Here is a 20,534-nt window from a genome sequence, read left to right as displayed (position 1 = left end):
CCGGCCGATGATCATGCTGCAGCCCTGAGCCCCAAAGCCACTCTCACTACTCCTGTCCAGGCCCATCACCACCTGAGGCACGGCTGCCCTTCCAGCTGGGCTGGGGGCTCACTGAGGCGCCTCTGATTCCGCCAAGTGGCCCGCTCACGGCAGGGCTGGCCGGAGGTGCGTCTTCTGCTCCACAAGCCAACCCGCCCAGGTTCTCGGAGACTGTATGGGAAGACGCATCGCTGAACCCACCAACGTACACTGGAGGAAGAGGTTGGGCTAGGGAGGAAGCCAAAGACTGTACCCGTGCAGAGCTTTGAGATGCTGGTGCCATACAGCCAGGGTGGGTGACCTCTGCCCCCAAACCACCTGCTCCCAGGTCTCAAGCTTCAGCTCAGATGTACTTCCAGGCCCTTGCAATCTGCTTTATCAGCCTAGACATCGGTCACTCGGTGCTAGCAGACAGCGCCTTTATTCCCATCTCACAGATCACTCAGGTGTGGAAATGGCCTCGGGCTGACCCTTCTAACCGGAGGAAGGGCCAGTTGGCCAAGGAAGGACCATGGGGTAGGGGGGCAGGAGGTCTGGGGATGTGCGTGGGAGGACAGGCTGAAGGCTAGGGATGGAGGACAGGAGCGTGAGCAGGGGAGCACTGCTGTGGGGGTGCTATCAGCCACATACAGATAGGGCTGGTTTGCTTCAAGTCTCAGCTGGTAAACTGGAGGCAATTTGCTCCACTTTGTGGCTGGCCCAGTCTCGGTAGGCCACCGGGTGGAAGTGAGGGGAGCTCCAGCACTCCGGGGCCTTTGTGGGTTGGGGAGGCTCCAGGAGTCTCGGGGGCAGTGTGGGGGGAAAGAGTCAGGCAGCCCACCCTCCACCCAAAGGCCCCATGGCCTTGGTGGGGGACCCAAGTTCCTGGCTTTGCTGGCCAGGGATGTGCCAAAGAGCCATGTCCTGCAGTCAGAGGCCAGGCCAGGAGACCCTCCAGGACAACCCAGGGAACGGTCATCAGGGCCGGCTCCACCTGCCACTTGCCAGCTTAGCTGGGGAAGGGGGTCCACACCCAGCTAAAGCCAAGTCCCTGTTCCGCAGCCAGCTAGGCCCAGCCTCCCTGCACTGGCCTGCTGCTGATCAGCACTGCGGCCCACCCACCCAGGGCTCTGTTCATGGGGGCTCCCCAAGGGAAGGACCCGGTGCAGCTCCTCCTGAGCCAGAAAAAGAGCAAAGGGCAGCCAACCCCATTGTTTTCTCAGGGGCTAGCTCCCTGTGGGTGACGCCCCCCGCCATGGCAGGTCAACCCGAGGACAAGACCGTTGTGAGGGCCTACCGGTGCTGGCTTCACTGAGGAGGAGGAGCCGGTCTCTTGTGCAGTGTCCGGGTACCCCCTAGCCCCCGCTCCCGAACCGGCTGCAGTCAGACAGCTGTCGGAAGGGCCTACCCAGATGCTCCAGCAGCAGCCCTGCTCCTGCCCTCAACCCACCCAGCTGAGCACACGGGGCAGCTGGCCAGCACATCCCGAGACCTGATGGTGGGCCACTGCCATGGTGCCTTCTGCCCTGCGGTGGGTGGGGGGGAGGTTCCCATGGTGAGGGGATCCCCTGCCTGTGAAACCCTCCAGGCCTGTCCCTCATTTCCTCGTGTGGAGGTCGGGGGGCAGCCAGGAGGCTCCTGCATGGTGGGGGAGCTGCAGTCCTGGGGAAGGGGCAAGGAAGGAGGGACTGGGGGCAGCCCACAGCCCATGCCCGTTCCCTACTTCCCACTGAGCTCCCTGGCCCGGGAGGTGGCAGCCTCTACGGCACTCATGGCGGCGGCCCGAAGCCCACCCTGCTCAAGGGCGTGGAGCCCGTAGATGGTGGTGCCGCCCGGTGTGCACACGTCTGTCCGCAGCTGAGCTGGGTGCTGCCCCTTCTGCTGCAACATCTTAGCTGTCCCCTGGGGAGAGGGACCCTGGGGGTGACTCAAGGGAAGCGGGCAGCCCCTTCTCCAGCTCAGCCCCATATAGCCTGCTTCATCATGGGTCCACCCCCCACCCCCATCCCAGATCTTCGTCCAGGCTTCTTGGGCCTGCTGTCCCCCTTCCCACTGCTCCTGGGATACATAGCAGCCCATCCCTTTTCACACGACCCCGCGGGGGCTGCCCTCACTCACCAGCAGGGTCTGAGCCGCAATGCGGTGGGCTAGGCCACTCGGCATGCCCATCTTGATGGCACCTTCGGCCAGGGCCTCAGAGAAGGCACACACCTGTAGCAGTGGGGGCGGAGACTGTCAAAGCCAACACTCTCCTGCACATAGCACCCGGTCTGGAGAAAGCTCGGAACCTTCAGGAACACGGCCCAGAGCACTGGCCACCAGTGCAGGAACTAGGGCTGGGGCTTGATCCCAGGGGTCTGACTGGACAAAGGCCCAGGAAGGCAACGACGCAGCAGAGAGTAGAGCTCACAGGCAGCCCAGGAACCAAGTCATCGAATCCCAAAGGCTGGGGTCATTGCAGGGACTTGAGAAGTCTCCGCTTTGCCAAGGGCTGGCCTGGGGGTGGGGGATGAGACAACACTCACGAAGGCCACGCCGCTGCCACTGAGGCCGGTGTGGATGTCCACGTGGGCCTCAGGAACCTCCTCGCACTGCCCACAGGCCTCCAGCAGGGTCTGCAGGAGCTTGGCCTCGCTGCTTCCGGCGTAGCGGCCCCGTGCCATCACCATGGCCCCCTCCTGAACCATGCAGGGCAGGTTGGGTGAGACCCGCAGCACCCGTGCAGTTGGGGGTAGCAGCTGGTCAGAGAGAAGCTGGAATCAGGGATCATGTGGGATTGGCCCCGTCAGGCAGACCCAGGCCTCAGCCAACTAACTGTGGGCTCCCTCCCCGCCCGTGTCCTGGCTAGGGTGCTAGCAGGAACCTAAGCCCCAGCCCCCTTGGTCACCTGGCCACCTCTTCAGGCTCGGGTTGGTCTGGGAGGCTGTCTGTCACAGGTTTCACCCATCCCACCTTCCTAAAGGGCTAAACCCACACTGGCACCAGTCTGGGATGGCAAAGGGTGGGAAGTTCTGACCAGCAGAATGGGCTCTGAGGTCAGAGGCTCAGCTCCCACATGACCCCCACAGGCCACTCACCTCTTCCAGGGTGCTCAGAGAGACCCCAGCAGCCACAGACACCAAGATGTGCTTAGCGGTTACCACAGGGGCCACCTCGGCCAGGACAGTGGGCAGGACATGAGGCTTGGTAGCGAAGAAGACCAGCAAGCAGCTTTGCAGAACCTCCCGGTTGCAGTGGGTGGTCCGGCAGCCCAGAGCCTGCAGTAGGGACAGTGGGATCAGGGCTGGGGTAAATGGGGGACAGCCTCCCAGACCATGGCCCTTCCTGCTGGAGGCCACCCTGCATCCCCAGGGGTCCCCAGGGGTCCCTCACATTGCAAATGCCTGCACCACCCCCACTCCCAAAGCCCAGACTCACCCAGACCATCCATTCTTGCTCAGGACCAACGCTGCACCTCACAGGACGCCTGATGTCAGCACTTCCTTGCGCCCCCTGAACCCAGGGAGTGCCCACCACCATCTCTGCCCCAACACACGTGTACACACGTGCACTGACATGAGCGCACGCACACGCGCACAGACACACACCCCCTTCACTCGGCCTTAGCCCTCCCCAACCTTGGCTTTCCTTCTGGTCTTTGACCTCCCCTTCCCCAGCCCAGCCCATCTCAAAAGTTTCGCTAACTAAGCACCACTTCCCTGGCCCCAAGAACTGTCTCAGAGGGACAGGGGCCAAGAGCCACCATGAGCCCCCCAGAAAAGCCTCAACTCAGAAGAGCTGGGGCCCAGCTCACCTGGAAGTGACAGAGGTTCCTGTCAGTTGGTGCACTGGCCAGGATGTGCTGAGCTTCTACTTTTCCTGGAGAGAAAAACAAAAGCAGAAGGGTTTGTGAGAAGGTGGGGTGGAAGGACGGGAGAGCAGGACCCAGCCTGGCCTGCCCCTTCCTGCCGGGCCTCTCATGCTCAGCCATGCTGGCCCCTAGCTGGCCTGACACTCTGTGAGAACCCAAGGGCCTGGCAGGGGCGTTCGGTGCACCCAGGACCAGGCGTTCAGCTCCATTCTATCCTGCTTGTCAGTCATCACCACCTGCCTGCTGCTGCTGAGTCCACGGGGGGCTAGATGCAGGGGCGTGGAGCTTGCCTAGTCTCATGAGTACACAGCCTCCGGGGACAGGAAGGCTAGATTGGAGGAGGGGGCACGGTGGGGAGGGGGGCCCAATAGGGGCTGAGCTTCCCTGGGTGTTGGGGGTACGTCTGTGCTGGGATGTCCAAGCAGAGGCTAAGAGCCCATTGGGTAGAAATCATCTGCATCTGTGGCGTACAGGGCTGGGAAATAAGTTTCTGTAAGGTCTAACAGGAAGGCAGAACTGCACCTCACAACCTGAACACAGAGCCAGTCAGTCACGAGAGTGACACCACCACGCATGCCTACACACACCAGTACTGTGTTCAATACTGAACCCGTACAGCCCTGGCAGGAAGGCGGTACTGCCAGGTTCTACAGGTAAAACACCTGAGACGTGCACTCAGCTATGTTCTGATGATTCTGACCCTTCTGAACCTTGACTGAGGCTGAAGACAGAAAGCCAGCCCCTAACTTGCACGTAAAGGTTTCTAAAACCCGTGGAGTAAGACCAGGACAGCACTGCCCTGTCTTGCAATAAACCAGTGGTTCTCCACCTGGGAAGTTTTTGCCCTCCTACCCCAGGGGACATGTGGTAACCTCTGGAGACAGCTTTGGCTGTCATAATTGGGGGATGCTACTAACATCTAGTGGGGAGAGACCAGGAAAGTGGCTAAACACCCTACAATGTGAAGGATGGAGAATTATCCCAACCCAAACAACCACAGTGCCCACGTGGAGAAAACCTGCAGCCTGCCACTGCAGTGGAGCTGGCACAGAAGGAGGAAACAGAATCGGAGTCTCAAAGGTCAACCCACTCGACCCAGGCAGCAGACCAGAAGTTAGTGGGAGATTCCAGGCTCTAAGGTAGTGCTGTCCAGGGAAATATCACCGAAACCAAATACTTAACTTCACATTTTCTAGTAGTCACATTAAGCAAGTAAAAGAGAAAGATAAAGTTAACTCTAATACATTTTATTTAACCCGGTGTAAACAAAATACTACTCTTCCAAATACTGGTTTTCATCAGCACTAAAAATTACTCAAATATGTTACTTTTTCGTTTTTTGTGTGTGTTACATCTTCCAAACCCGACACAGATTTTATTCTACAAACTCGCAGCACATCTCAGGTGCTCTGTGGCCCCACGTGGCTCATGGCCCGTGCGGGGACAACCAGCTCTACGCCACCCACGCACACACCTCGCTGCTGTGCTGAGAGCGGAGTCCGCAGGGGCAGCGTCCGCGATCCGCCCTTGCCCACGCCCGCCCGGCCGGCCCCGCTGCACCCTGAGGACCCCGCGCGGAGGGCTCCCTTGTGGTCCTCGCTCCTCGCCCAGGGGCTCTGCGGGATGCATCCCTCCAGGCAGGTGAGCAGCGCACAGGTGAACCCTTCCCTCGCACACCGGGCGCGCATCGGACGCCCGCTGGCTCCGAGACCCGGGGACCCACGCGCCCCACACCCGCGGCGCCCCACCTGCTCGGATGAAGCCCTGCGCGATGGCCTCCGCCATACGTCCCGCGCCCACGAAGCCCACGCGAAGCGGCTCCATCCCCTGCGTCGCCGCCGCCGCCATCTCGCCACGGCCGGGCCTGGCCTTGCCCCGCCCCACGCCCTCGGCCCCGCCAATTGGGCTACGCCGCCCCGCCCCCGTCATCGTCGATTGGCTACCGTGACTTTACGCCCCGCCCACTCCCTTCCGGGCGCCGCGCTCTAGTCCCTCCCCGCCGCTGCTCATTGGCCCGAGAGAGCGAGGCACCGCGTGGCGCCGCGTGGGGCGGGGCACCCTATACTCCTCGCGGTGCAGCACTGCTGGCCGAGGATGTGGCCCCTGTGCGGGAGGCGAGAAGGCAGCTTGAGAGACTCCACTCAAAGGCGAAGGGTCGGAAAGGGTGGGGTTCCTCTGACTCTGTCCCGGAGGTCTGCGCCCTGGAGCGTGCCTGGTGGGTGTCCCTCGCGGGGACGCTGCAGAGTCCGGGAAAGCACTGGCGGGTCGCCGCTGGGCAGCTTAGCTTCCAGGAGGAATCATCCGCCCTGATTCTGATGCAAGACCGGGGCAGGCAAGGTCCGGACCCTGGCCCACCATCAGGACGTCAGGAGCTGGGGAGCGGAGCCCTGCCAGCCTTAGGCCGGTTTCCCTGGGTGGGAGCCGCGTCCTCAGGGCGCCCTGGTTCTCTGGAGCCTGGGAGCGGACTCAGGTGCGGAGGGCAGGGTTGCCTGGTCGGGGCTTGTTGTCAGCCCCTCTCCAAGCTGCAGCGGGTCCGGGTGACAGCATAACGTGGGCACGGCCAGTGAAATGTGTGAGCAGGGGCCTGTCGCTTTACTGGATTAGAGGAGCTCCTCCAGCCAGCCTGGATCCTGGTTTTCCTGGGCCTCCCAGGCTGCTGCGAGAAGGCAGGAGAGGCCTTCCTGAGGCCTGGGTCCCCAGCGGAGACCTGGTCCATCTTGTTGGTCCCAGGGGCGTGGGGGGTGCGGATGGAGCGCTTGGCTGTGGCAAGGGGCCATGTTTGAAATGAGGGGAGGGGAGGGGAGGGGTGGGAGTACTTTAATTTTTAATTGACACAGGAATAAGGCTTGAAGATCTAAGATTGTAGTTTTTTTTTTTTTAGATTGCATTTAAAAAATGTTTTGTTATTCTAAACTCTACTTTGACACAGTCTAAGCTCTTCAACAATAAAATCCCCTCATTCATTCAACACTGCCCCCACAGCATGTGGGCCCTGCTCTGGGCGGGTGATGAGCAGGGCAGGTGATGAAGGCCATACAGCAGCAGAGTATAGGCAGCGGAACCTGCACTTGGAGGACCTGCATTCTGGCTGGGGACACAGCCCCTCTGCAGTAAACACACACACATACTCACAGCAGTAGAGGGTGGCTCATCAGGACACACAGCCATGATCTATGTCCCGCCAGGTGTGTCCAGGCCTCTCTCCTAGGCTGGGCCTCCCTCCGCATGTTTTCACATGGCTGACTGTGGCACCACCCCCTCCCTGAACCCTGACATGAGCAGAGCCTTCATTCACAGAGGGCTGGAGCCCAAAGAACACACAGTGAAGGCTGACCCAGGTCCTAGAGCTCCAAGTCCTAGGGGAGGGAGAGGCTCCGGGCATTCCCAGAGAAGTGCACAGGAATTCTGCAGCAGAGTGGGCACTCAGAGAAAGCAACACATCAGTTGAGGCCAAAACGGTGGGGGAGGCTCTGACGGGAAGGTCCTGGGCCAGCCCCAGAGGAGCCCTGGGGGGTAAACACTGCAGCTCCCTTGGGGAAGGCCCTTGGGGGTAAACACTGCAGCTCCCTGGGGGAGGGCCCTGGGGGGTAAACACTGCAGCTCCCTGGGGGAGGGCCCTGGGGGGATAAACACTGTGGCTCCCTGGGGGAGGGCCCTGGGGGGTAAACACTGCAGCTCCCTGGGAGAGGGCCCTGGGGGGATAAACACTGTGGCTCCCTGGGGGAGGGCCCTGGGGGGGGGGTAAACACTGCAGCCCACGGGGGGGGGGGGGGGGAGAGCCCTGGGGGGTAAACACTGCAGCTTGCTGGGGGAAGAGGGTGGGTGCAGCTGGGCACAGGGACAGAGGTGGGAAGCCGTGCCTGGCACAAGGAAGACAGCCAATACTGCCTGAACAGAGGAAAGAATTAACATGACACCAGGCACTTTTGGGGTCAGAAGAAAGCTGGGAGCCACCAGCATGAGGATGATGAAGGGTGACCCAGAAGAGAGGTGACCTGAGAGGAGGGCCGGCCTGAAGCCAGGGAAGGTATCTCAGGGCTTTGGAGTTGGGCACTCCTGGGTCCACACCCCAGCACTGCGTGGCCGCCCTGGGGACTTGGCTGGATTCCTGCTGAGAATGGGGAGGTCTGTGCTGCTCACCCCTACCCACCAGGCCCAGCAGGCCCTCCTTTGTGACACTTGTTACTGTCCAGGGTAGAAAGGCAGGCCAGGCCCCACCACAGGCTGCCACCTGAGGGCCAGGGAGGTGAGGGGCCAGGCCTGGTACAGCTGTCTCCTGGGGTCACCACCCTCCCCTTGGATCCATCCACATGCCTACCTACTCAGCCTGTCCAAATCCAGGACCAGCTTTGTCCTGCAAAGTCGACGTGCTGACAGGTAGGCCCAGGGAGTTCAGGTCACCCAGGCCTGCATATGATCTCATGCGGAGAGGCTAAGCTGAGCCCACACCACCCGCTGGGACTGTTACAGGTACCCTGCCCTGCATCCCCACCGACTGACTGTCCACCGCCTCTACCCTGAAGCCTGCCTGCTCCTCACCTGCACACCCACTTGGCCAGCCGCTGCTGCCCTTCCACTCCAGGGACAGTGAGCCACCCTGCCCAGTGTCTCTCCAGAGCTGAGCAGTCAGCAGGTGAGTGGTAGGTCTTGGGGTTAGCCAGGCTCAGGGAGACAGGGGCTGTGTGTGTGTTGGGGTGGGGTGAGGAGGAGGAATGGCTGGCACAGAGCTTTTGGGGCCAGGCCTGGGAAAATGGACTTTATTAGCTCCCAGGGAGTGGGAGAGCAGGATCAAAGGGGACACACTTGGGACCCTGGGACTGGTGTTGGGGAGCAAGGTGCTGGGAGAGCCTGGCCAGGCCTTGGTTTCCCTGAGGACAGACATCAATGGTGACCCCACTGCACGGCTGCCCAGAGCCACCCTGGTGGAGGGGAGAACGTGGGCCCAGATTGCTGGGCAGTGCCCTCCGCTCCTGCAGGGTCTGAGGGTGGTGCCTCCGGGGCCTTGGGGGCAGCCCGCGCCTGCTCCCACACTGTGCTTCACTTCCGGGCCTGTTCGTAGTTGTGGGTGAACCAGGCACAAGTCTCCTTCACAGCTGCAGAGGTGGGCAGGTAACAGGTGGTGGCAGGTGAGGGCTGGGGCTGCACTGACCTCCACTGGAGGAGATGGGGAGGGCAGAGGCCCCAGCGACACATGCAGTCACCCCTTCTGTGTCCTTCCTCCCCGATAAAGATTTGGACGCCAAACCCTAAGGGTGTCCACAGCTTGAAGTAGAGAAGCCGAAGCCAGGAAGGAGGGGATAGGAGGTCTCGCGGGATGGGGTGGGAGAGCCATGGGAGGACCAGGGGCTCACCCTGCTTGAAGGGTGTAAACCGGAAGTCGGGCAGGTAGGTCCGAAGCTTGCTGTTACTGGCCGTCTTCTTAAACTGCCCATCTGACTTGGTTGTATCAAACTAGGTGCCTGGTCAAGGCCACAGCAGAAGGGGTACCCCCCGCCCCTGCCTGCCCTTGAACCTCTTCTGCCTTTCCCAGGGGGAGCACCACCCCTCCTCTCTCCAGTTGCCAGGGGGAGAGCCATCTTGGGTGCGTCAGAGCCAAAGGATACGGTGACCTCCCCATGGAAGTCCATGGCCTCCACCACGGCTTCAGCTGCCTCCTGGATAGAGACCTCATCCTCCTCGCCCACTGTGGGGAGCGGGGTCCCAACAGCCAGGTCAGGCCTCCTCTGCCTGGCCTTCCTGTCACCCAGCCCCCCCACAATACTGTCACTCCCCACCTAGCTGTTCTCAGGACAGACACGGGTTTGGTCCTGCTTTAGTGGCAGTGAGGCCAAAGGGTGCCCACCTGATAGGATGATGGGCTCCACCTCATTGTACTCCCGCAGGACCCAGACAAAGAGCCGGGCCAGGTCCTAGAAGTCAAAAAGGGTCAAAGGCCACAAGTTACAACCACATGGGGCCACAGGCCACCCCTCCTAAGTGCCCCTGCTCAGTGAGGGAATAGCCCGGGCTCCATCAGAGCCAGAAGTCTCTCCCTTTGGGCAGCTCTTAGCCAGCTCAGCCCAGCAGAGAGTTGTGTCTCTCACTGAGCTCAGTGCTGCACCTGGCGACTCCCATGAGGCCAGGTGCCTACAGGGACCCAGTGAGGACCAGTGACTGCTCCTCCAGAGGCTCAGCCTGGACCCCAGCTCTTTTACCAGGCTCCCTCAGGCTACCGCCTTCCCACAAGCAGCATGGCAGGCCAGGAAACGTTTGGGTGGAGAGCTAGGCACCAACCAGTGAGTAGATGAACTGCCTCCGTGGCTTTCCGGTGCCCCACACCGTCAGGGCGGAGCCGCTGCCTGCAGATTTAGGGAGGGGGCAGCTGTGGGGGGTGCTGTGCCAGCCACCACCCCTCCTCCCAGCTGAGGCCCTGGGGCCCCACAAGCAGGCACTCACTCTTGGCCAGGTGCACCTTGTGGATGAGGCCAGGCAGCACGTGGCCATCCTCAATGTTGAAGTTGTCGTGGGGCCCAAAGACGTTAGTGGGGATGACAGCGGTGAAAGTGCAGCCATGTTGCTGGAAGTAGGCCCTGCAAAGTCCCAGCGTCTCTTCCGGCCCTTGCCCTGGGACCACAGACCCACCGCACCCGCCCTGGCCTCATGGATGGAAAAACCGTAGGCCCGCAAAGAGGGGCCATGAAGTGCGGGAGCCCTGCGGGGGAACCCTCTGGGCCCTCCTCCCTTTTCTTGTCGGGTCTCGGCTGGGCACGCGGGCGGAGTACCTGTTCTGCACGTCGATCATCCTCTTGGCATAGGAGTAGCCAAAATTGCTGCTGTGCGGTGGCCCTTCGTGGATCTAGGAGAGCAGAGGAGGCCTTTGCTTTCCTGGCCCCGCCCCCGTCGGGCCCCGCCCCCGTCGGGCCCCGCCCTCACCATAGTCTCATCGATAGGATAGGTGGTCTTGTCCGGGAAGATACAGGTAGACAGGCAGGAAACCACCTTACGCACGCCCACCTCGAAGGCCGAGTGCAGGACGTTGTCGTTGATGTGCACGTTTTTCCTCTGGCGTGGGCGGGAGGGCAGATTCAAGCCCCTCCAGGCAGGAGTCCAGTCCTTACCTGCCCCTCCAGGGACAGAAGCAGGACACACTCCGGCCCCTCCCACGAGGGCAGCACCTGAGCCAGTTTATCCTAACTGCTTCCTGGGACAAGGCAAAACCTCCCAGCATAGACCTTCCAGAAACCATGGAAGGCAGTCCTTCTACCCCTGCCCCACCCCTGGGCTCTGGGAGGGAGCGCCGGAGGACAGGACCGCACCCCCTAGCTCCCGGCTGGACCTCACCCACACAGGCTGCGAGGGCAGGCCCCATCTGGCCCTGGGGCAACGAAGGGGCCCCTCCGTTCCCCTACCCCAGAGGGGCCTACCCAACTATACCACCCAGTAGCAGGGAAGCCACCAGCCCTACTGCTCCCTAGACGCCACTTTCTCTGGATCCTGGGAGGAAACGGGGCATTTGCACCACTCTTAGGAGTGGGGGAGATGGCCACTAGGCAGCCCTCTGGGAAGACTGCTCTACTGAGACAAGAAGAGCCCTGGGGTGACAGGGGCTTTGGGCAGAATCTAATCTGAGCCTCTGCCATCCCTGTGCCCGATGCAGGGCTGAATCACACCAAGACCAGATGCCCAGAGATGGTGGGGCCAACCCTCAGGGGCACAGCCTGGCAGGAGCAGGGCTATAGGCTCTCTTCCTGCCCCTTCCACCATAGCTCACGCCCCCAGGCTAGATGCCTCAGACCCAGAGCCCAGCTCACACCTCTGCACCCCAGAGTGCGTGGTGGGCCTGGTTCAGTGCAGCTGGACCAGAGAGGTCCGGGAGCAGGAGGGTCTAGAAGCCCAGAGGGCTCAGGGGGTAGGAACCAATCCTACCTAGGTCAAACAGCAAATACTGGCTTCTTTCAGTTCCCCCAACCCCCCGGTCAGCTCCATGGCTTTTCCTATTGAGCCAAATGCCCCCAGGCTCACCTGCATGCCCATCGACCTACCAAGCAAGTGTGGATCATTGGGGACTCCACAGGGACTGCCCCCACCAGGCTGTGCCAAGTGTGACCCTCAGGGACTTCCTGGGGCCAAAACATAAGCATGGGGAGACTACCAAGAAGTTCCTAGTGCTCCATGGGGCCCTCTCACTTACCCAGAAGTCCAGGTTGTATTTGATATTCCGGAACAGGCCCCCCACCATTGCAGCAAGGTGGATGACATGGGTGGGCCGGACCTTTTCAAACAGGGCTCGGGTCTGTGCGGCGTCCCTGGGAGGAGCCAGGCCATCAGAGGCCCCCTGGAGGCCTGAGGGAAGGAACTAGCACCCTGGGGTTGGGGTGCTGGTGGCAGGGGGCAGGGCTGATGGCAGGAGGGGCTGCCAAAAAGGAAAGTGGCCAGTTCAGGCACTGGCTGTTATGAAGGTGTGGGCTTCCAGGAACAGGTGCAAGGATGTTTGCCTAGAAGCAGAGCTGCACACACCCAAGCCAGGCCAGCCACCTGGAGGGAAAGACCCAGACATGAGGCTACCAGGCTCAGCGACAGGGCTGGCCTGGAGCTCTGAGTCTGGAGGGTTTGCTTCAGGGATGGGTCCACTCACGTGAGATCAGCGTCCTTGGAGGAGACGAACACCCAGTCCTCTCCAGGCAGCCCAGCTCCATCTGCTACCACCTCTTGGATGGCTCTGCCCACCAGCCCAGATCCACCTGTCACTAGGATTCGTACTGACCCCCCAGGCTCACTCATGGTAGCTGCACCTGTTGGGGCAAATGGTGGGAGGCAGATGGAACCCCACTCCCTGGAGATGCCCCTGTTTGGGGTCACTACCCTCAGCACTGGACCCCACAGCAACCGTCCACGGGCTAGCCCAGGGTTTCCTGTGGCAAGTGGAACAGGATGAGACCCCCTGGGGATGACAGAGAGCCTGCTGGGGACCACAGAGACCCGGCTGGCCTGAGTCTTCCCCTCCCAGCCCCATTCCCTAGGGAGCCCTCTGCCTAGATCCGCTCAGGGGCCTTGGGGCTCCTACCTCCTCAAGAGAGCCTGGTTCCAGGCTCTGCCCTGCAGGCCCAACCCAAGACCCACACTGGGCCAAGAAAGGGGACAGATGGCACATCTCGAGCTGACAAGTGGGGAGGCAGACAGTCTTGGGGTTGGGGCCTCCTGGCCCATGAAGGTTACTCCCAGCCAAAGCTCACATGCCACAGGCAAGGAAGGGGCAGCGCGCTGTGTTTGCAGTTGGGTGGCCCACCCGCGGCTGGTCCAGGAGAGCCTTCGCCAGCCTAGTTCCTCCTGGCCAGGCGGCGCTTCCGGCTCAGAACTGGGCAGGCCTCAGGGCGCCACCACCCTTAAGGAGTCTATCCCTGGGGCTGAAAATCGGCCTGGGCCCCTGCAGCATGACTCTGACCCGGCTGCAGCATGGCCGGGAGGGGATGCCGCCCCGACATCGGCTGCTCCCGACCGCGCGGGCAGTGCGGCAGCAGGCCGGTGAGGAAACACCGCCGCTGCTCGGACTCGTCCCACGCCACTTCCATGCCCACGGCTCCCCTTCCACGCCCTCGGGGTCCCGACAGCCCTCAGGACTCTCCGGCTGTCAGGGAACAGCCAGGGTCTGGGCCCCGGCTCGCCACGCCGGGTTTCCCGCGGGGCCGCTCGGCGCCGGGCGCCGTCTCACCTGCGCCCTGCCCCACCTGCCCGTCGCCCGGAGAGCGGCTTCTGGCAGGGCTAGAGTCTCCCGCCGCGTGCGGTGGCCAGGTGGAGGGGGCGGGACCGGGAGGGCCCCGGCGGGCCTGCCCTCCTCACTCTGGGAAGAGGAGTCCGCGGGGACGCCCCGGGCGCTGCTGGGAAGTGGAGTCCGGGAACGCGCAGCAGTCTGGGAAATGTAGTTCTCGCGGCTCCGCCTCGGCGGGGCAGGTCCCGCTGCGGCTGCCTCCGGGTGCGGCGAGGAGACCCCATTCGCCACGCGGGGGAGGGTGGGCGCTGGGAGAGCAGGGGAGGCTTCGCGGCGCTGAGACTCCGCAGCCTCAGGACTGGGGAGCAGCAGGCGCCGGTCCACGGCTCCCGGGACAGCGACCGTCGGCGGGCCGGCCTCCGGGGCTGAGACTCCCAATGCTGGGTCTGAAGGGATGACGGCGGCCGGCGCGCTGTCCGGGACGGGTCCTTCGGACCCCCGGTGACAGCCCTGCCGCGTCCCTCGGGTCCCCCGGTGACAGCCCTGCCCCGTCCCTCGGACCCCCGGTGACAGCCCTGCCGCGTCCCTCGGGTCCCCCGGTGACAGCCCTGCCCCGTCCCTCGGGCCCCCCGGTGACAGCCCTGCCGCGTCCCTCGGACCCCCGGTGACAGCCCTGCCGCGTCCCTCGGACCCCCGGTGACAGCCCTGCCGCGTCCCTCGGGCCCCCCGGTGACAGCCCTGCCCCGTCCCTCGGACCCCCGGTGACAGCCCTGCCCCGTCCCTCGGACCCCCGGTGACAGCCCTGCCGCGTCCCTCGGACCCCCGGTGGCAGCCCTGCCCCGTCCCTCGGACCCCCGGTGGCAGCCCTGCCGCGTCCCTCGGACCCCCGGTGGCAGCCCTGCCCCGTCCCTCGGGCCCCCCGGTGACAGCCCTGCCGCGTCCCTCGGACCCCCGCCCCCCTCCGCGTGACTGGTCTGCCCGGTCCTTAGGGCCCTCCGGTGAGTGGTCTGCCCTGGACCCGCGGGCCTTCCCCCTAAATGCAGGTAGTTCCCGCAGCCGACCCTGTTCACACACCGGTAAATAGAAAGCGCGCAGTCCTCCGATCTTGACACCACCTTACAATGAAAATATACTCCATTTAAACTCTCCATGAAGGTAGGGTTTTGCTATGACTGGAAGTCAGCGCGGCCCCGGGTGTCTGGGCGCTCTGGTGATGGGGCGCGGGGTGGCCGAGACACTGAAGACCCTCTTTCCCGAACTGCTGTGTATTCATCCCACACGACTTCCTTTTCTTGTGTTCATTTCACCAGTTACTAACCGTGTTGTTATAATCAAAATCTGTCACATAATTTGTGTTCTGTTGACCATAACACCAAATTAGACAGTCTTTCCTAAGTCCTTATGGTTTTTTGATTTTGCTTTTTTGTTTTTTACTTTGCTTCAATTTGGAGAAACTGCTTTGCTGAGGGAGTAGCAACTGGAATTGTCAATAAAATCCCAAAAGCAGTACTTAGATCCAGAAGTGAACCGTGCATTGTATACATCACATTCCCACATTGTGAGAGGGCTGCATATGACGATTAACCGGCATTGCGGAAAATGTTAGCAAATATTTCAATTCAAATTTAAAATCCTCAGCCCCATGGAGTGTCATTTACCATCTCTTACAGCAGCAACTTACAATATTTCATAAGTTCTTTCACGTTTTAGAATGCTGGAATATTATTAAAAAGACTCAATTTATTTACAACTTTTTTAAATTGGCGTTATGCTTTCATCTGTAACAGTCATTTTTATTAAAATTACATTTGGGCTTTTTAAAAATTTTTATTTTTTAATTTAACTTCAGTTAATTAACATAGTGTATTATTCATTTCCGAGGTAGAGTTCAGTGATTCATCAGTTGCATATAACACCCAGTGCTCATTACATCACGTGCCCTCCTTCATGCCCATCCCCCAGTGACCCCATCCCCCCCGCCCCCCTCCATTCTAACAACCCTCAGTTTGTTTCCTACAGTTAAGAGTCTCTTACGGTTTGTCTCCCTCTCTGATTTCATCTTACTTTATATTTTTCCCTCCCTTCCCCTATGAGTCTCTGTTTTGTTTCTTAATTTCCACATTATGAGTGAAATCATGTGACAATTGTCTTTCTCTGATTGACTTATTTCGCTAAGCATAATACCCTCTAGTTCCATCCACGTCATTGCAAATGGCGAGATTTCATTCTTTTTGATGACTGATAATAATCCATTGTATATACAGACCACCTCTTCTTTACCCATTCATCTGTTGATGGACATCTGGATTCTTTCCATAGTTTGGCTATTGTGGACATTGCTGCTATAAGCATTGGGTTGCAGGTGTACATTTGGGCTTATTTTTGTGAGAATTTTCTCCATGGTCATACAAACATTTTTGTTTCTCATTGTTTCAACTTCACATATTTATTGGAACATTACTCTTGCATGTTTCTTCTTTTTTTTTAGGATTTTATTTATTTATTTGACAGAGAGAGAGAGAGAAAGAGCGTGCACAAGCAGGGGGAGTGGGAGAGGGAGAAGCAGGCTTTCCGCTGATCAGGGAGCCCGATGCGGGACTCGATCCCAGGACCCCGGGATCATGACCTGAGCCGAAGGCAGACGCTTAACCAACTGAGCCACCCAGGCGTCCCGATATTTATTCATTTATTTTATTTTTTAATTTTTTTAATTTAGTTTCTGCCTAAGCCTATTTTTTTTTTTTTAGATTTTTATCCATTTATTTGAGAGAGAGAGAGAGAGAGACAGAGATAATGAGAGAGAGCATGAGTGGGGAGGAGATTGAGAAGCAGACTCCCTGATGAGCAGGGAGCCCGACATGAGACTCAATCCCAGGACCCCGAGATCACGACTGGAGCCGAAGGCTGATCCCCAACTGACTGAGCCACTCAGTGTTTTGTGTGTGTTTTTTTTTTTTTTAACGCTTTTCACATTAAGTCAAAGCCTGTACCATTTTACAATGAGTAAAATCAGTGAAATACTCATCAATTTTTTCTTTTGTTTTCATTTTTGGAAATTCATCATCATAGGCAATAAATATTGGTTGTTGGTGTCTTTGCCCTGATGAAGTCTAATGAAATGCACTTGTAACAGACACTGGTTTGGGTCTGTGCACCACGCGTGTCCAGACATTAGATGTGGGCACGGCTGGCTCCAGCTCACAATACTCTCTGCATTTATTTCATGGGAGAGTCTGTTTCAAGGAGTGAGGGAGCATGGAGCAGACGACTACTGAGTAACACAAAACAAGTACTTAGGCCAGTTTTTTTTTCTTTCAAAAACCATGCATTTATACCTCATGCCATTTAGGGTGGCAACTGTCAAAAACACAGAAAACAACAAGTGTTGACAAGGATGTGGACATGTCAGCGCCCTCATGCCCCACTGGTAGGTAGGGTTCTGACAGGGGCGGCTGCTGCCGCCCTTGTCTGGGTGTGCACCCCAAAGAATGGAAAGCAGGGACTTAAGCAGATATCTGTGCACCATGTTCCTAGCAGCGTTATTCACAACAGTCAAAAAGTGGGAGGTTTTTTTCCTTAATCCAAAAAAACAAAAAATGTTGTTTGTGACTTCTTGACTTAAAGCAAGATGAAAACCACCCCCTCAATCCTTGTGAACCATTGGGCTGGGAGGTAAGAGGGGCAGAGGGTTTGAACCTTGAATAAGCAAAGAACAAAGTGTAGTCATCCAAAGTGGGGCCATCTGTGCACCACTTTTAAGGAAGATCAGAACAAGGCTTCCCACACTCCCAACAGGGCCTGCATTAACCTCCCTACATTGACCAGCCCTGAGGGAGGTCATCGTGTGGGCACGAGCAAGATGGAGTCAGTGTGGTCAGCACTCCTCCACCAAGCCTCAAATTCACGTGGAATTGCAAAGGACCAAGAAGAGACAATACAGTCTTGAAAAAGACGAGCAAAGTTGGGGGACTCACATTCCCTGAATTTCAAAATATACCACAAAGCTATAGTAACTACAATACCGTGGTACTGGCATGAAGAGAGCCATAGAAACAAATGAGATAGAACTGGGAGTCCAGAAATGCATCTATTTCAGTTGATTTCTGGCAAGGTTGCCAAGACCATTCGACAGGGAAGGAATAGTCTCTTCGACCAATGGGGCCCAGACAGCCGCATGTCCACGTGCAAAAGGAAGCTGAACCCCTACCACACACCACATACAAGAGTCAACTTAAAATGGATCAAAGACCTTTAAAAAATCTTAGAAGAAACCAGGGGTAAATCTTCATGATCTTGGTTTTGGCAATGGATTTTTAGATATGACATCAACAAACAACAAAAGGAAAACAGACAAATTGAATTTTATCAAATTTTTAAAATTTGTGCATCAAAGTACACTATCAAGAGACTGAAGAGACATCCCACAGGGGCACCTGGGTGGCTCACTTGGTTGAGTGTCCAACTCTTGGTTTTGGGTCAGGTCATGATCTCATGGGTTGTGGGATCGAGCCTACTTGGGATTCTCTCTCTCCCTCTGCCTCTCCCCCACCGCCCCTTCTCAAATGAATAAATAAATCTTAAAACAAACAAAGAAGAGACATCACACAGAATGGGAGAAAGTATTTGCAAATCATATATCTGATAAGGGCCTGGTATCCAGAACATATAAAGAACCCTTAAACCCCATAACAAAAAGACAAACAACTCAATTAAAATTGGGCAGACTATATTTTTTTAATGATTTTATTTATTTATTTATTTTTAAAGATTTTATTTATTCATTTGAGAAAGAGAGAGAGAGAGCACGAGCAGGCGGGAGAGGGAAAAGCAGGTTCCCCCGTGAGCAGGGAGCCCGACATGAGGCTCGATCCCAGCACCCTGGAATCATGACCTCAGCTGAAGGCAGATGCTTAACCGACTGAGCCACCCAGGCGCCCCTGGGTAGGCCTTAGTGGATATTACTCCAAAGGCATATATAAATGGCCCACAAGCACATGTTCAACCCCTCAGAGAGGTGCAGATCACAACCACAATGAGATACCACTTCATAGCCCTGCAATGGTAGTGATACTAATACTAGTAGGAAAACAAGAAACTGGGACCCCTGTGCACTGGTGGTGGGAATGGAAAACGGTGCAGCCACTGTGGAAAACAGTTCGGTGGTTTCTCAAGAAGTGAAATACAGAATTACCATATGACCCAGCAGGTCCACTCCTGGGTATATGCCCACACACCACAAGAAATGAGAGAGATGTCCACGCAGAAGCTTGGACAGGAACGTTTATGGTAGCAGTATGCATAACAGCCAGGGGTGGAAGTAACCCAAGTACCCGTCAATACTGAAATGTGGCGTGTCCACACTGTGGAATATTCTTCGGCAATAAAAAGGAATGAAGTACTGATTCTTACTATGGCATGGATAAACCTTGAAAACATTCTGTTAAATGAGAAAAGTCAGACACAAAAGGTCATTACCATATGATTCCACGAATGTGAAGTATCTAGAATAGGTAAATCCACAGAGACAGAAAAGCAGAAGCGTGGCTGCCAGGAGCCGGGCTGGGGTAAAGGGGAGTGGGGAGGGACGGCTTCATGGTGCAGGTCTCTTCTCGGGGGCTTGACAATGTTCTGGGAACCAGATGGTGGTGATGGTTGCACAACTTTGTGAATTATCCCTGAACTCTATACTTTAATATGGTTAATTTTATGTTATGTGAATTTCAACTCAATTAAAAAAAAATCAATCGCAGGGGTGGGTGGCTCAGTCGGTTGAGCGTCTGCCTTCCACTCGGGTCACGATCCCGGGGTCCTGGGGTCGAGCCCCGCATCGGGCTCCTGCTTCTCCCTCTCTCTCTCTGCCTCTGCTCCCCCTGCTTGTGTGCGTTCTTTCTCTCTGACAAATAATAAATAAAATATTTTATTTTGTTTATTTTTTTTAAAGATTTTTATTTATTTACTGAGAGAGAGAGAGAATGGTAGAGAGAGAGCGCGAGAGGGAAGAAGGTCAGAGGGAGAGGCAGACTCCCCGCTGAGCAGGGAGCCCGATGTGGGACTCGATCCCGGGACTCCAGGATCATGACCTGAGCCGAAGGCAGTCGCTTAACCAACTGAGCCACCCAGGCGCCCCATAAATAAAATATTTTTAAAAAATCAATCTGAGAGAGAGGAGGTGACAAATTTGAGAGCCATTTCTGAGGAAGAAAGCAGAACATGGCAGCGGTCCAGATGCGGGCAGCGAGGGAGGGTGTTGAGGGTGAGGGTAAAGCACGTATGTTGGGGGGATTGGCGGGTGTACAAACGGGAAGAAGGTCCACGGGAGGAGGAACAGTTGTGTTTGGAGGTGAGAGGGAAGCCAGAACCGGGGCGGGTCCTCCCCGTGTTGAATCTGAGTTATCTCCAGGACACGTAATTGAAGGTCTCCAGTAGGTGGCTAGCGGGAGCCGAGCTTCTGGAGAGAGGAAGGGATGGGGTCAGGGCACAGAAGGCAGTACTGTGTCATCCCTGTTGTTGGACACGTGGTCTGAGAAGAAAAGAAGCCTGCGGATGGCACCTGGTTTCCAGAGAGGAGAGCCTGACTGCCTCGTCGTCAGTCACATGTGGACCGGGTGGCACTCCCAGGTTGGTAATACCGCGATCCACGGATCCTAGGAGGTGCCACAAACCAAAAACCAAGGTTTTCCCAAAGAGAAAGGGGGAGGGGAGAGGTGTGAGGCTAAAACCAGAGATGGTCATTACAGTCCACCCCCGGACCCCCCAGAATCCGCAGAAGCCCGTCTTCCCCTACAGCCCTCAACACCTTCCTCTCAACCCTTCCCAACACAGTGCAGTTACCACACACGGCTGAACCGCCTGCCCCGCAACCCCGGCCTGGGAAGTTGCCCTGGTGTCTGCCCTGGCTACATCCTGTCTCACACCTGGTATTTCTGGGTCACACCTTCTCCAGTTTTTCTGGCGAGATTCCTCCATCCGTTTGCATCTTAT

At 57.7% G+C, this 20,534-nt stretch overlaps 2 protein-coding genes across 5 annotated transcripts; both read right to left on the bottom strand.

Moving 5' to 3' along the window:
• Positions 1 to 437: 437 nt before the first annotated feature.
• On the bottom strand, positions 438 to 5,739 carry PYCR3 (pyrroline-5-carboxylate reductase 3). 2 transcript variants are annotated; one of them, XM_028093533.2, is made up of 6 exons: positions 5,617 to 5,739; positions 3,812 to 3,876; positions 3,096 to 3,275; positions 2,544 to 2,756; positions 2,137 to 2,229; positions 438 to 1,920 (listed from the first exon to the last, which is right to left on the bottom strand). In XM_028093533.2, exons 1-6 carry the CDS (start codon positions 5,714 to 5,716, stop codon positions 1,738 to 1,740), a joined length of 834 nt encoding a protein of 277 aa, XP_027949334.1. In that variant the 5' UTR covers positions 5,717 to 5,739; the 3' UTR covers positions 438 to 1,737. The 2 variants fall into 2 exon arrangements, with proteins under 2 accessions (XP_027949334.1, XP_027949335.1); XM_028093534.2 differs by having other exon boundaries at positions 2,544 to 2,696.
• Positions 5,740 to 8,596: 2,857 nt separating this feature from the next.
• On the bottom strand, positions 8,597 to 13,643 carry GFUS (GDP-L-fucose synthase). 3 transcript variants are annotated; one of them, XM_028093528.2, is made up of 11 exons: positions 13,557 to 13,643; positions 12,483 to 12,639; positions 12,039 to 12,190; positions 10,781 to 10,909; positions 10,630 to 10,703; positions 10,304 to 10,437; positions 10,142 to 10,206; positions 9,711 to 9,777; positions 9,472 to 9,551; positions 9,220 to 9,319; positions 8,597 to 8,961 (listed from the first exon to the last, which is right to left on the bottom strand). In XM_028093528.2, the coding sequence occupies exons 2-11, from the start codon at positions 12,541 to 12,543 to the stop codon at positions 8,906 to 8,908; spliced, it is 918 nt and encodes a 305-aa protein (XP_027949329.1). In that variant the 5' UTR covers positions 12,544 to 12,639; positions 13,557 to 13,643; the 3' UTR covers positions 8,597 to 8,905. The 3 variants fall into 3 exon arrangements, with proteins under 3 accessions (XP_027949329.1, XP_027949328.1, XP_027949330.1); XM_028093527.2 differs by having other exon boundaries at positions 12,039 to 12,153; positions 13,557 to 13,637; XM_028093529.2 differs by having other exon boundaries at positions 10,862 to 10,909; positions 12,039 to 12,153; positions 13,557 to 13,637.
• Positions 13,644 to 20,534: the final 6,891 nt, after the last annotated feature.

Source organism: Eumetopias jubatus, unplaced genomic scaffold, assembly GCF_037043125.1.
Source record: "Eumetopias jubatus isolate StellerSeaLion01/CBP00866 unplaced genomic scaffold, mEumJub1_p1.0 scaffold_4, whole genome shotgun sequence".
Classification (NCBI taxonomy): Eukaryota; Metazoa; Chordata; class Mammalia; order Carnivora; family Otariidae; genus Eumetopias; species Eumetopias jubatus.
This window is presented reverse-complemented; position numbering and strand designations above follow the sequence as displayed.

Coding starts and splice junctions, on each gene's coding strand:
- PYCR3 (XM_028093533.2), bottom strand. CDS start 5,716: ATGGCGGCGGCGGCGACGCAGGGGATGGAGCCGCTTCGCGTGGGCTTC. Junction 3,877..5,616: donor GCAGGGCTTCATCCGAGCAG/GTGGGGCGCCGC, acceptor TTTTCTCTCCAG/GAAAAGTAGAAGCTCAGCAC. Junction 2,757..3,095: donor CTCTGAGCACCCTGGAAGAG/GTGAGTGGCCTG, acceptor CTCTCTGACCAG/CTGCTACCCCCAACTGCACG.
- GFUS (XM_028093527.2), bottom strand. CDS start 12,628: ATGAGTGAGCCTGGGGGGTCAGTACGAATCCTAGTGACAGGTGGATCT. Junction 10,438..10,629: donor ATGATCGACGTGCAGAACAG/GTACTCCGCCCG, acceptor GGGACTTTGCAG/GGCCTACTTCCAGCAACATG. Junction 8,962..9,219: donor GTTTACACCCTTCAAGCAGG/GTGAGCCCCTGG, acceptor CCACCTCTGCAG/CTGTGAAGGAGACTTGTGCC.